This window comes from Eutrigla gurnardus (genome assembly GCF_963514095.1).
Source record: "Eutrigla gurnardus genome assembly, chromosome: 15".
Taxonomy (NCBI): Eukaryota; Metazoa; Chordata; class Actinopteri; order Perciformes; family Triglidae; genus Eutrigla; species Eutrigla gurnardus.
This window is the reverse complement of record NC_139938.1, coordinates 14,274,867-14,287,395: the sequence shown is the minus strand read 5'-3', so window position 1 is coordinate 14,287,395 and position 12,529 is coordinate 14,274,867. Positions and strand designations below refer to the sequence as shown.

General features: G+C 42.0%; 1 protein-coding gene across 3 annotated transcripts; it reads right to left on the bottom strand.

The window, feature by feature from the left end:
* Positions 1 to 267: 267 nt before the first annotated feature.
* map3k7cl (map3k7 C-terminal like) lies at positions 268 to 10,211 on the bottom strand. 3 transcript variants are annotated; one of them, XM_084028593.1, is made up of 5 exons: positions 10,181 to 10,211; positions 7,692 to 7,773; positions 5,778 to 5,839; positions 4,327 to 4,442; positions 268 to 1,183 (listed from the first exon to the last, which is right to left on the bottom strand). In XM_084028593.1, exons 2-5 carry the CDS (start codon positions 7,765 to 7,767, stop codon positions 1,003 to 1,005), a joined length of 435 nt encoding a protein of 144 aa, XP_083884719.1. In that variant the 5' UTR covers positions 7,768 to 7,773; positions 10,181 to 10,211; the 3' UTR covers positions 268 to 1,002. The 3 variants fall into 3 exon arrangements, with proteins under 3 accessions (XP_083884719.1, XP_083884720.1, XP_083884718.1); XM_084028594.1 differs by lacking the exon at positions 10,181 to 10,211 and adding an exon at positions 8,647 to 9,094 and having other exon boundaries at positions 5,778 to 5,836; XM_084028592.1 differs by lacking the exon at positions 10,181 to 10,211 and adding an exon at positions 8,647 to 9,093.
* Positions 10,212 to 12,529: the final 2,318 nt, after the last annotated feature.

The following is a 12,529-nucleotide window of genomic DNA, read 5'->3' as shown; positions in this document are numbered from 1 at the left end:
AGCCGGGGTAGCAGGCTGTAAAGTACAAGAGAACGGACTAATCATCACCACAAAGCACTGTTGTCAGTGTCACATGATTTAAAGGAGGAAAAGGGAAGGCTGCCAGAGTCAGACCGGCCAATGGGGTGGCCGTTTCATAATTCCAGAATGAGCTAATCTCCTCATGCAAAGTTCCTTTTTCTATGTTAGCACCACAATATGGTTATAAAGTCCACACCGAACACAACTGCAACCCAGCTTGGAGAAATGAAACTAGGGAACTGATGCTGGCGTTTAAATAAAATGCATTTTATTAATAGACGAGGAAGATAAGCGGCGGTTTATCTTGCATACGCTACGTCAGAAAAAAAAAAAATGTACAACTCATACATTGTTGTGTCGCAGCGGATGCTTATTGTGAAATTAATAATCACCCCTTCTTCTTTTGCTGTTCCTCACAAATGGCTACAATTTCCCGATCCCTGACACTCAGACACTGTTAAACACTTGTCTCATTTCCTTTTTTAACCATAACAGGAACTTGATGCAAGCGTCGGGGTGGGAGAGATGGAGAGGGAGGGGCAAACACTCCTCAAAATACAACATTTGGACCACATCGTGCCACCTTTGGCTCCCTCCACAGACCTCAGGTAAAAGGTCTGAGTCTACCTGAGACAGATATCAGAGTATCCGGTCACGTACACAGCAGCTGACATTGTAGAAATGTGCACTGTGGCGACCAGAAGAAAGGTTCTGCAAGATCACATAATAGCGAAACCCAGAAAAGTGGCCTTGTGTCATAGCTTGGTAGAATCACTCCAGCAGGTTCACACTGATGATGACAGTACGTCCGTGGTTCAAACAAATGACTCAGACATGAATAAACACGACGCCTTTCTGTAGCTGATTCACTGACTGTTGTTGTGTAGAGTAAGCGCTAGCTGAGCCTTAATTTCTACGTGGTATCCTGGCCTGGACGTCAGCTAGATGTTTGGAGGCCTCAGGTGTGGCAGAGGTCAGAGGTCACGAGGAGTCCTGCCTCGTCTGATTGGTCAAGCAGAGGCTCTCCAGCTGCTGAGCGCGCTCGTCGTGGACGGTCATCAAGGTGCGGTTCTCCTCCGTTAGACGCCGAAACTCCTCCTCGAGACGGGCTATCTCCATGGCAACCTTCTCATCCTCCCCCAGCTCTGCCAGCAACTTGCGCCTAAATAGAGGAGTGAGATATATATGTTTTTAGCAACAGGTATGACTTTAAGTATTTCTCAAAATTCAAGTTGAGTCAGGTGATTTTATCTCATGCTGCTGAATCTTTTTCAGTCGTGAAAAGCTGGACATTGTCCCGACAAACACTTGGCTGGAGGGAAGGAAACGCCCATAACAGGTTCCCGGTTCAGAGGAACACAGATCTGCGTTGCAGACGATGATTCACAGTCATACATACCTACAGGCAATTAAGATTCTTCTGCTGTGAGAGGATACCAGAGGAACCAAAATAAACACGGAAACAATGCAAACTTACAGGAAGAACTCGGGTAATAAAAAAATAAATTAAAAAAACATTGATTCTTCTTGCTGTTTGGCCACAAAGCTACGCTCATGATAAGTAAATAAGGCATTTGGTTGGCCATGGCCAAATGAGGTAAAATATGTATTTGCAGGCTGTATGTGAATTGCAAAATAAATGGCATAAAACAATATTTTTTTACCCCACATCTACTATCTTTCACAATGAAGCCGATCGACCTGAAGGACTCCGGTTTAGACGGGGTGACCTGACTTCGGCTGGCGTCCGGTGACTTCACACTGGGAAGAGATATGCCTTTGGACTTTGAAAGGCACCGTAAGCACACATGCACATCGACGTATGCGTACGAGTGTGTCAGGGCCTCACGCCTGAGAGCGTGTAAATGTCAGTGTTGTATTACAGCTGGTAGAGTGTCAAGTCCCATAACGGCAGCATCAACAAGGAAGAAAAGGAGTCATATGTCTGTGGAACTATGACAGAAGATGACTACGCTGCTGTTTTCTATTAACTGGAAGTTGCGACGTTGCACGATTTAAAGGTCTGGAACTAAATTCACAAGCGTGCGCACACACACAGATTAGATAGCTTTGTGGTGAGAACTTTATTATTTAGTTTTAGCTTTTCTTTGCAGTTAAACAAAAAAAAAAAAGAATAAAAAAATAGATCAATAAAAGTATTTTCATTTTTCTGTCAATTTTTCTTCGTTTGAATTCGCTTCTTTAGTAAGAATCACAATTACCTTATAATTAATATGATATGCAAAATGTATGAGAAAACCGAGACACTGATGTTCTATTCGGTTTAAAACACCATCAAAACAGAAGCATAGTTTTGAATGACGCAGAACGCAATTCAGATGAATTCCTTTTATGCGTATGAGTTTTTTCCTTTCTTTCTCAGAAATAAGTTGAAACGCTAATGGGCATGCATGTTTGTGTGACAGGGAGCCTGAAAAAGAGGAAGAGATCTCTTTCAGTCCAAAAGAATCAATCCGGAAAACCAGAGAAGCCAGATGAAATCTGATACATTACAGAAAACTTTTTCTTATTAAATAAAAAAAAAGCAATATGCTCTGACATTTGTTCATTTTGTTTTTCTGAGAGCCACATTTTTTTTGGGGGAAAAAAAAGAATATAAAGAAAAAGTGTTATACACAATCATTTCAAAACTTGTAATAAGGACGTTTTTCTAGCTCTTTCACAACTGGCTATTTCTTGTGTAATCTAAGTTTATCTACGTGCGGCGTACTATCAATGACTGTGCCAATGTTTCTATCAATACTTTGACAAAACAAACGTATGATTCTGTTCACAGGAATCACAAACTTGATCAGAAAACTAGCTGAGTTAAACATACAGTACTACAGTGTAAATGTACTGGTTTGCTACTGAACTAAAGCAGGCTGAGTGAATTGTGGAAAATCCCTCTGTGGTGTGTTAAAGTGTTGTTCCTGTTGTCAGCCTAGCAACAATCCACGGTAAGTCTGAAAATGGCCTCTCCTTCTGTGTGTAATCAAATGGGAAGTAACACAACTTTCATTGTGTCGTGTTAATGGCTGATGAACAATAGAGGCAAATATGAACATATTCATTCTTCCATGAATATGTGTTCAATGCTCTAATTATCAATACCTCACATTGTATTTCCAGTTTCATACATCACTTAGGATTACATTTCACTCACGTCACGCCGCGTCTCACGTTACTTTGAGCGTGAATCAGCTTTTGTGTGTGTGTGTGTGTGTGTGTACGTGACGGTGGATGTTGGCATGGGCAACGGCATGAAAAGAGAGAACCAAAAGTTTCTACCGGCCTGACTCATCACGTTCTTATCTCAACTCAAGGCTATAGTCATCCCATCAGAGTCTGCCTGCTGTTCTCTATTTAGGAGCTGCCAAGTGGCGCAGGTTGTGTGTGTGTGTGTGTGTGTGTGTGTGTGTGTGTGTCTTTGTGTGTGTGTGTGTGTGTGTGTGTGTGTGTGTAGGTGTGTGTGTGTGTGTGTGTGTGTGTGTAGGTGTGGTGGTGGGGTAACAGCAAGGGCCTTGAAAATCCCACTGCTAAGACTACCCACAGCTGCTGAGGGCACAGGGGACAGTGTGCTGTGTGTGTGTGTGTGTGTGTGTGTGTGTGTGTGTGTGTGTGTGTGTGAGTGTGTGAGAGAGAGTTATACACTCCTGTTTATGTGCATTTATGTACACACACAGTAGATCAGCATGTGCATTAAAGCGTACAGCGGGTCTCACTCAATTAAGGGGATGCTGTGAAATATTCACCACAGCAAAAAGGTGCTACTTCTCAAAATACGACCCAGGTTCCAGCAAATTAACCCAGTGTATTGTCTAACCATCACACTCACACTCATCTCTGTATAAATCACACATGTTTGATGGTGTTTCCGATTTGAAATTATTTAGAATAATAAAGAATTACATCTGCAATCAAAGTCCGACATTACCTGCAGTTCAAATATCACCTTAAGGAAACTGCTCTCAGCAGATCAGGTCATCAATGTTATGTGAAAGCTATAACATGCGCCACCTGGTGGACATTTTGATCCAAAAGTGCATTTTAAAGTGGGATTGTGGGTTGTAAGTTTATCCTAAACTGCACTTATATTACAATAAATACGTATTATGATTATTTCCACACATTTTTATTTGCTCTGCTTGACTCATTGTTGCTTAATGGTGTAGCAGTAAGTTGATATGTCGAGAAACTACAGGCAAAGCCACCAGAACGTTTACTTCCGGTCCAAGCAGTGATCCGATCACACAAGCCTCCTCATGAGACGTGCTACCGTCGTTGGTTTTCACAGGGACTCACTTGCGGTCCTCAAGCACGGCGATCTCATGTTTGACTTGGTGGAACTCTCTCGCCATCCTGCAGTGTTCCTTGTACACCTGAACGCTCTCTCTCAGAGACACGCTGGGGGGCACTGGCTGCAAGAGGTCAGAGAGTGCATGAGTGTTAGCACCAAGCAAAAAACAACAAAGATTATAATGTATACAAACCCGGACCTGTTATTTGGAACAGGAGTGAAAAATGCTCCAGATATCACTACTGAAAGGACGAGAGGTCGCTGTGCGTGAGGACAACACCTGAGGGCTAAACCGACTCGACAGACCCCGTGGCACAATGGTAGCACGTCTATATCAGAATATTGCAAGTTCAAATCACATTAAAGGTTGAGTAGGTGATTCTATACGTTCTGCTATATTACTTGAAATCCTCATAACATGCTGATAATAATGAATACATTGAATGCTCTGACACAACTTTTTTTTTTTAAATGTCATCTGTGGCCGTGGCAGGACCGTAAAAACCCCATCCAATAAAAAAAGTTGGCCCAGAGACAATGATTGGTTTGATTACTTCCTGATTGCACTCTGATTGTTCTGAGGGAGCGCCTTTGAAACGAAAGTTCAAACTCAAAAGTTTCTGTGTTTTTTCCAAATGACCTATTCTACCTTTAAGGTCAATAGAAAAATGACAGTATAACTCGAATAGGACTATTGAAAATATAGTAATTGTATGCACGTAAGGGCAACAGCTTCAAAAACGAGTGTGGCTGGGAATGAAACAGTCCACGGTGTATGAAAGCCATCATTCATTGGCCTGCTACTACTGTTCTCACTTGATACTCTGAACCAACATGTACTCTGTGTGACCCTGGCAGTGGCACTCGTTGAAGGATAATTCAATGACAACACTAATAGCGGATTGGCCGCACACAGTGAAGACATTTATTTACAGGGTTGAGGTTAAACCCGAGCTTCTCCCGACGTACAGACTCTTGTTTCCAACTTAAACGGAATAGAGCTTCAGAGAACTTTTGACAAGGTTATATGCAATTTATTCCATAATGAGGTAGATTTGTATCGACCTTTCCTCTCCACCTATGACCCCAACTCATTTTTTAGTTAGTAATTTCCAGAATGATTCATCTAGTTTGGCCTTCAGGTGTAAATGAGTTGTACAGTAAATGGAAGGGGGAAATAACCATCTTTCAAAGATCAAATTAATTTAGCATTGCATTGTTTGACTATCCATATACAGAATTAAGCCACAAAACAGACATGAAACACAAAATGCTGATGGCGAACTGGGTGGGAATTGGATTTTTCCTATAAAAAAAGGTAGAAACTGCTTCTCTTTACCAGCACAGATGTTAAATCATTGCCATCTCTACTATATTTCCTCTACTCTCTTGTGCTACTCTGCCAATGTGTGGTCAAATCAATGGGTCAGTATGTACTAGTATAGTAGGACTGTACCTGTAGTCGCTGTTCAAGATCCGGGAAAGTCTTAGGGAGCTCCTCCACATCTTTTACATCTACTGAAATAGAACACATTATTCAGATAAACCGTCAATATCATGATTGATTTATATAGCTTTGAGTATTCTAATCTAACACAATGCATCAAATGATTATTATTGTTTTGTTTAAAATTGTAGTATAAATGCAGTAAAGCTATAAAATAATGTAGCAAACAAAAGTAAAAGTACCTCAAAACTGGACTTAAAAAAAGAGAAAATGTACTAGTTTTCGGATTCTTTTCTTCCACCTAGTACTCTATGATTATCAGCCTGCAGAGATTTAAAACTTGAAATCATGTGCTGATCCTACAGGCAGTTGCTTTAATGCCTTTCTTCGTCTCATTAAATTGACCTAAATGAAACACTATATGGGGCTTTTTATATGATACCACGGCAACGCATATCTATACTTATAAATAAGCCGGGTCCTTTGACTGTACAGCATGTACTGAGCTGTCACACCAAAAGACCTGCAGAGAAAAAGAAAACAAACAGTGGGCAGAAAGAACAGGCCAGATGTACGGACAGACAGTGGACTGAGACAGACAAGCAGCCTGCCAGACAGACAGCCTGCCAGACAGACAGCCAGCCAGACAGACAGAAACAGACAGGTTGTCTGCACCAGCCTCTGCCTCGCCAGTAATGTCTCCCTGGAGTTGTGGAACACATGTGGAGAATCCTGGGATGATGCAACCTTCTAAAAGCAGCGGTACCAGCGGGCCGCTCTGCAGCCATGGGGCCAATTATGATGTGGAATAAATACAGTTCTCATGCTTTGGATTGACACAGTGTGGGGTTATAACTATGCCTGGCATGAAGTCATGAAAGCCCTAGAGGATGATCCCTAGATGGAGCAGAGGTCTTAGTCCCCCCCTGCTGAGAAACACAAGTTCAAAGAGGCAACAACATGATCGCCCAGGGAATATCCAGCATTTTATTTTGAAGGGTAGGGTCAAATTGTGCCAGAAAAACTCTGAAAAAGGTGCAACTAAAACTAAAACGAGGCATGTAAGCATGCTGCCAACTTAACCCGACACTTTAGATCCTTAAGACTGAGGGGAAAAAGTGGATGATTAAGAAACGGGAAAGGTAATTCAGTCAGAGGACGTGTGGGAATGACAAGCGGAATGTCACGGGGTTCAATGAATCACTGCTCAGAGTGGGATTTGAGTGTCGTTCCTGCTACAGCCCCTTCATCTCACTTCCTGAGAGAAAGACAAGGGGGATCAGAGATGGGCAGAGTAGGCCTGGAAGTGTTAACTGCTTATAAATATAGGCCAGTGTTCTAAAAGCTGAACAGTGAATCAGGCAGCAGGACACAGTAAGTATTAGAGGGGAAACCTGACTCTGCCATTGCATAGCAGCAGCTGCTGTCCCGGTGCCGGGGCCCCACGGCAGTAAAACATCCTGACGGACACCTTAAAGTGTAGGTAGGGCGGACCTCGGAGTTATAATTGAGGATTAAATGTTCAAATAATACCGGGGGCCCAATAAAAGGTGGTGCAAATGATCGCGCGGTCGCATTAAGAGTGCACAGCTGTGCACATGCATGTGTGGTTGCCTTTTCATAATGCTGCGGTCCAACAAAAATAGAGGGAGCACCTGTCTCAGCTATACGACTTAGAAGAATGAACACAGTTGAAGTGATAGGGTGTGAGGTGGGCGAGGAGGGTGGAGGGGGGTCTGCCTGGTCTGTTTTGGTGGGAGGAATGTGTTCCACGCATACTGGAAATGCAGTGAGAGTAGAGCTCCCAGCAATGCCGGCTGTTAAATGATCAATTTAGTAATAGAGGCAACAAAACTCAAAATAAGTTGTTACTGTCATTTTTGAGATGCCGGAGCACAGGTGTGTGTGTGTGTGTGTGTTTACCTGATGTGTCGTCGAGGCTGAAGGCGATTCTAACTTCAGATTTATCAGGAGACACTCTTCTAGTTGAGGTGATCATTTATCCCTTCAGAGGCACAGAACAGAGATGTTAGGAAAGGCAGAAGGCGTAATAATAAAACGATTAGTTGATCAACTGAAAACCGACAGGTAGAATGATAATTTAATAGATTTATTTCCAGCACGACTTCCTGCATTTTGGGTTTTTTGGGACTGTAAATCGACTCGCTGTGTTTTAAACTGTTGAACAAGCAATTTGGAGATGCCGCCATAGCTTCTGGGAAATTGTGAAGGGCATTTTTTTTTTCCAGTATTTTATTTATAGACCAAAAATGTATCAGCAGATTAAACACTCGTTATAGCATCAGCCCTAAATCGATGCGTATGTGGTGTGAAATCTGACATGGAATGCTAAGTAAAGCATTTTTTTAACCTACATTATTGTCATTTTAACCACACTTAACTAAATACTTAACCCAGCAGGTGTTGTGTTCAGTTGGAATGAAAGCCTGCTAATAAATCACGTCATGAATCCACACCTAGGAAAGAATGGGCCTTTATAAACACACGCTCACACCGCCACCAGTTTCATCATGCATTTAGAGTTGCAGTGGGATTAAATAATTAGGGGGGCTTTGATAGACCGGCTCTGAGGTCTGCATGCTCCTCTGCATTGTAGGCTTTTTATATCAGGCCATATGCCTGTTTTTAACCCTCTCTCTCACACAACATACCTCAATGACCTTCTACACCAGCAAATAACCCCTTTTTAAAATGTTGACTTATATCTATCAAAAACAAAACATAACCTACACTGTTAAAATATGATAGTATTAGTGGGTGAAATAGTAAAATAGTGCACATTTTGTAGTCATAAAATCTACATTATGATGGAGACTAGACTACTTGTTGCCAGCTTGCACAAACAGGTCACTGTTACCTGAAGCAACACGAGCCCGACAGAGGAAAGTCCGTGTAATACTGTGTTAAATCAAGGAGCAGGTTACGTCCTCAGTAGGGGTTCTAGACCGAGTCCCAGTCTGATCACCGTTGATGGGCTCTTCACAAGAAAAAAAGTCGTCTCTCAGCCGTTGCATGGCACAAAGCACACACCTCTCCAAAAAAGTTGACCTCCACTCCCCTCTTTAAAAGACTCCCCGAGGATCAGATCTTTGGGATTGAACAGGTTTTTCCCACCATAACCAGCGCGTCAGTCGGAGGCAGCCCGGGACATGTTCCCCGCGGAGTGCGGCAGCGGCCACGCGGCGCACAGCGACACAACGGGGCGCGGGCGGCGCAGGAATGCCGTCCGCTGTTCCCCCTGTGACGACCCGATCCCAATTAAATGTCTCGGATGACATGACTTTAGCCCGCAAAAATGCCCGTTCGCTGCAGCGCCGCTTTGAGTGACACGGTCATGCCGCTGGGACGCTCTTTGGTTCTGCAATAGCTGTGCAATGAGACAGTTGCTCAGAATGAACAGCTCTCAAACAGAGTATGTCGGTTTACTTTTCATCTTTGTGTTGTTGTTGTTGTTGTTGTTGTTGTTGTTGTTTTAAGTTCACCTTAACGCAGGTGATGTTGTCAACAATATGAAGCTATTAAGAGCAAGGACGTTTCATAAGTCGGGCATTTACCGAACAGGAAGGGTCACCCAAATGTGTGGTCACACTTGGTGGTCAAACGGATTTATTTGTGTCCATATAACTAATCCTTTTTATTATAGCGTTTAACTATCGACTATGAATAGAGATGGACAATGTGACAGCTCCACAACAGTGCCAAAACATCTCGATCGCCCCCTATTGGATGGTTGCAATATAGGTCATAAACCCATCACTAGTGCGCAGACTCTCCAGATGACGTCATGGCATGCGATAATGTGATATATTTTACTTTTATTTGTATGACAATGTAGGCTATACTATGACCTTTTATCCTACTTTACTATGACATTTTTAGCTGATTTTTATGACATAACATTTTTGTAATCGTTCGTGGCATATGATATTTTTAGTAGGATTTTGATGACAGACTGTACTATGAATAGTACACTTCATACATCATTTTGACATTTATATGACATACTCGTCTATCTTTGCCATGGTATAATATGTGGCATATTATTCTGACATTTATTATGACTTTTATGACATACTATAACATTTTTATGGCATATCATACTATAACACTTATTTGACTTTGTGACAAACTAAGCCATAATGTGCCATTTTTATTACATGAATAATAATTATCGATAAAGACGAACGATACTATTGTTTTGCTTTGGTTTTTTGTCATGGGCACATTTCCTCTGAACACTATGACTGACTGTATGTATGAAACTTTGTCTAATGAAACATTTTTCTCCTTGAATAAATGAATGTTCTGGTGACTGAAACGTGATACGTTTCGACTGTCAGCTGTGTGTTGGACATCATTTTTAGACAGAAAAAAAATGATGTTTTACTCACTTGCAGGTACTTGTGGAAGTCTTCAACCACCGCCTGTTCATGATGATGTCAGCGAGGGTCCGACCCATTGACCATCTTGGTGGAGCTGCTTGAATACCCTGATGTGGCATCGCCCCGATCCTCCGAGGACCCAGCTATACTAGTTCACCACATGGTGGAGGAGTCAAACTCACAGTGTCCTGAAAAAAACCCATGAGCGGTGAGATCTGTGTGCAGGCATCCATGCACACTCCCTCCATCAGGAGTTGGGACGTGGTGTGAGCAGCTGCACACGCTTCATACAGGACGGTGTCGCAATTATATCCGCATGCCACCCCCGAGTGATGTTGGGAAGCTCAGTGCTACAATGTCTGGAGTCTCAGCTTCTGGTGGCTCTGTGCCGTCTGGGATGTCATCTGTTTCATGAACACCAATGAAAAAAAAACATGATACAATCTCCTGTCGGTGCATAAAAGGAAGCACATCATAATACATTTATAGTTTCTGTAAAAAACTGATGCTTCCAGTCATTTACAAAATGCAAAAAAAAAAACACTTGGTGGGCACATCGTATCAACACCATTCCATTATTTCCTATTTAATCAACATAAATGCCTCAGTGCCTTACCTTCCCAAATAAGACTGAATTGATTGGATTAACGAACTGAATATGTATCAGTAAGTGTGTTATGTAAATGCACAGTTAGTTGGAATATTGTTTACAGTACTCACCGGTCTGCTGAACTTGAACAGATGACTTTGGAATCAACTGGCCCTTCTTCCGCATGCTGGGCATGTAGATTGGGTGACTTGCTCATCCCTAACCCATCATCATCAATACATACATTAGTGATTAGTAGCATTAGCTATAACGGACGAAGGGAAAGAACATGAGGCAGCTCTGCTATCATAGTTTAGCATAATTCATGTGCTGTCTACATTTTCAACTAATAATAGTATTTTATAGCCTGTGGTGGTCTTACTTGTTCATATATGGTGATGCAAAAAAAAGCAACCTTTATCGTTTACAGACGGTGACAATTTGCATGTGATCCCCAAGTGTCCAAAGTTATTGAAAACATATCTAATATCTGCCCTCCATCTGGTCTTTTTATAGACTGAAAGTGCATAAGAATAATTTGCAGAAATAACGCCATAATAATAATAAACTGACCATAAGCCTTTGAGGATGGTAAAAGAAAAAAATAAATAATATGCCCTGCCAGTCTCTGAAAGAATTAGTGTTGTTCTGATTTAGTGCCATATTCCGATGAGGCCAGTTCACCTGCACACCAGCAGATGAGAGCATTGCCCTTGAATTATTTACAGTCAGGCTTTCAGATGGTAGGAGGAGGAAAGTCACAGAGAGAGAGACAAACAGAGAAGAGAGATAAATGATCCTCTGCACCTCCAAGAGCCTCCCTCCCCCTCGTTTGTCTTCATTGACAGGCTGTTGACACAGACCTGCCTTATCAGCCCCAGACACTGTTCATCTCATTGTGATGGATGGGACACGCTCAAACATCTGCCACTCTTCCACGCTGGAGTCACAGTTTAGACTTGAGTTTGATGTACTCTTCTGTACGTACAGTTTGGAGCCTGATGCTGAGATACGAGAACCAGACTCCGCAGGTTTGAAGGATTGATGCGTGAGATTCAAGATGTGCTTTCTGATGTAAAAATGTATTTCTATAATGCAGCTGGTTTTATACAACAAATGTAAAGTGTCTCAATTTAGCTCGATAGAGATTCTGTATCTGACCTTTCCTTAAGTTAACACAATAAAAAGGTAATATACTGCCCATTTCTGCTTTTTTGAGCCAGTTTGCATCTCAATTTCTTTCTGATTTTTCTCTCAATTTATTCTCTTCATCCACATAAAATGTATAGAGGTATGGATTATAATCTCTGACCTTCTCTCTTTCACCTCACCCACCAACGTGCCAAATAATAGTCTCCATGGGTAAAATAAACAGAGACATGAACACAGGTAAAGACACAAACATTGTCCATCATGAACATTCTACAGGTGAAGTGATCTTCGGTTAGTACGGAGGAGGAGAATCCTGCTCAGCCGTGTATAATGCCAAGGCCAGAGTTGTAATCCACGGCCTCGTTCAGGACGGATTAGATAATGATAAAAAAAAAAAAAAAAAAAATGCTGCCTTTGGTTTTGATTAAGAATTATAGGGTTGGGAGATTAGAGGCAACCAAATGCTATTACGTTGGACGGAGCCCAATCCCAGAATTAATCTCAAAACCAAAAAAGAGAAAACTCATTACATGAGGAGATTAAGAAAAGCTCGGTCCAATTCTCTCAGGATGCAGACAAACCAGTGCACACCATCCACCGAGAGAAATGTCACAACA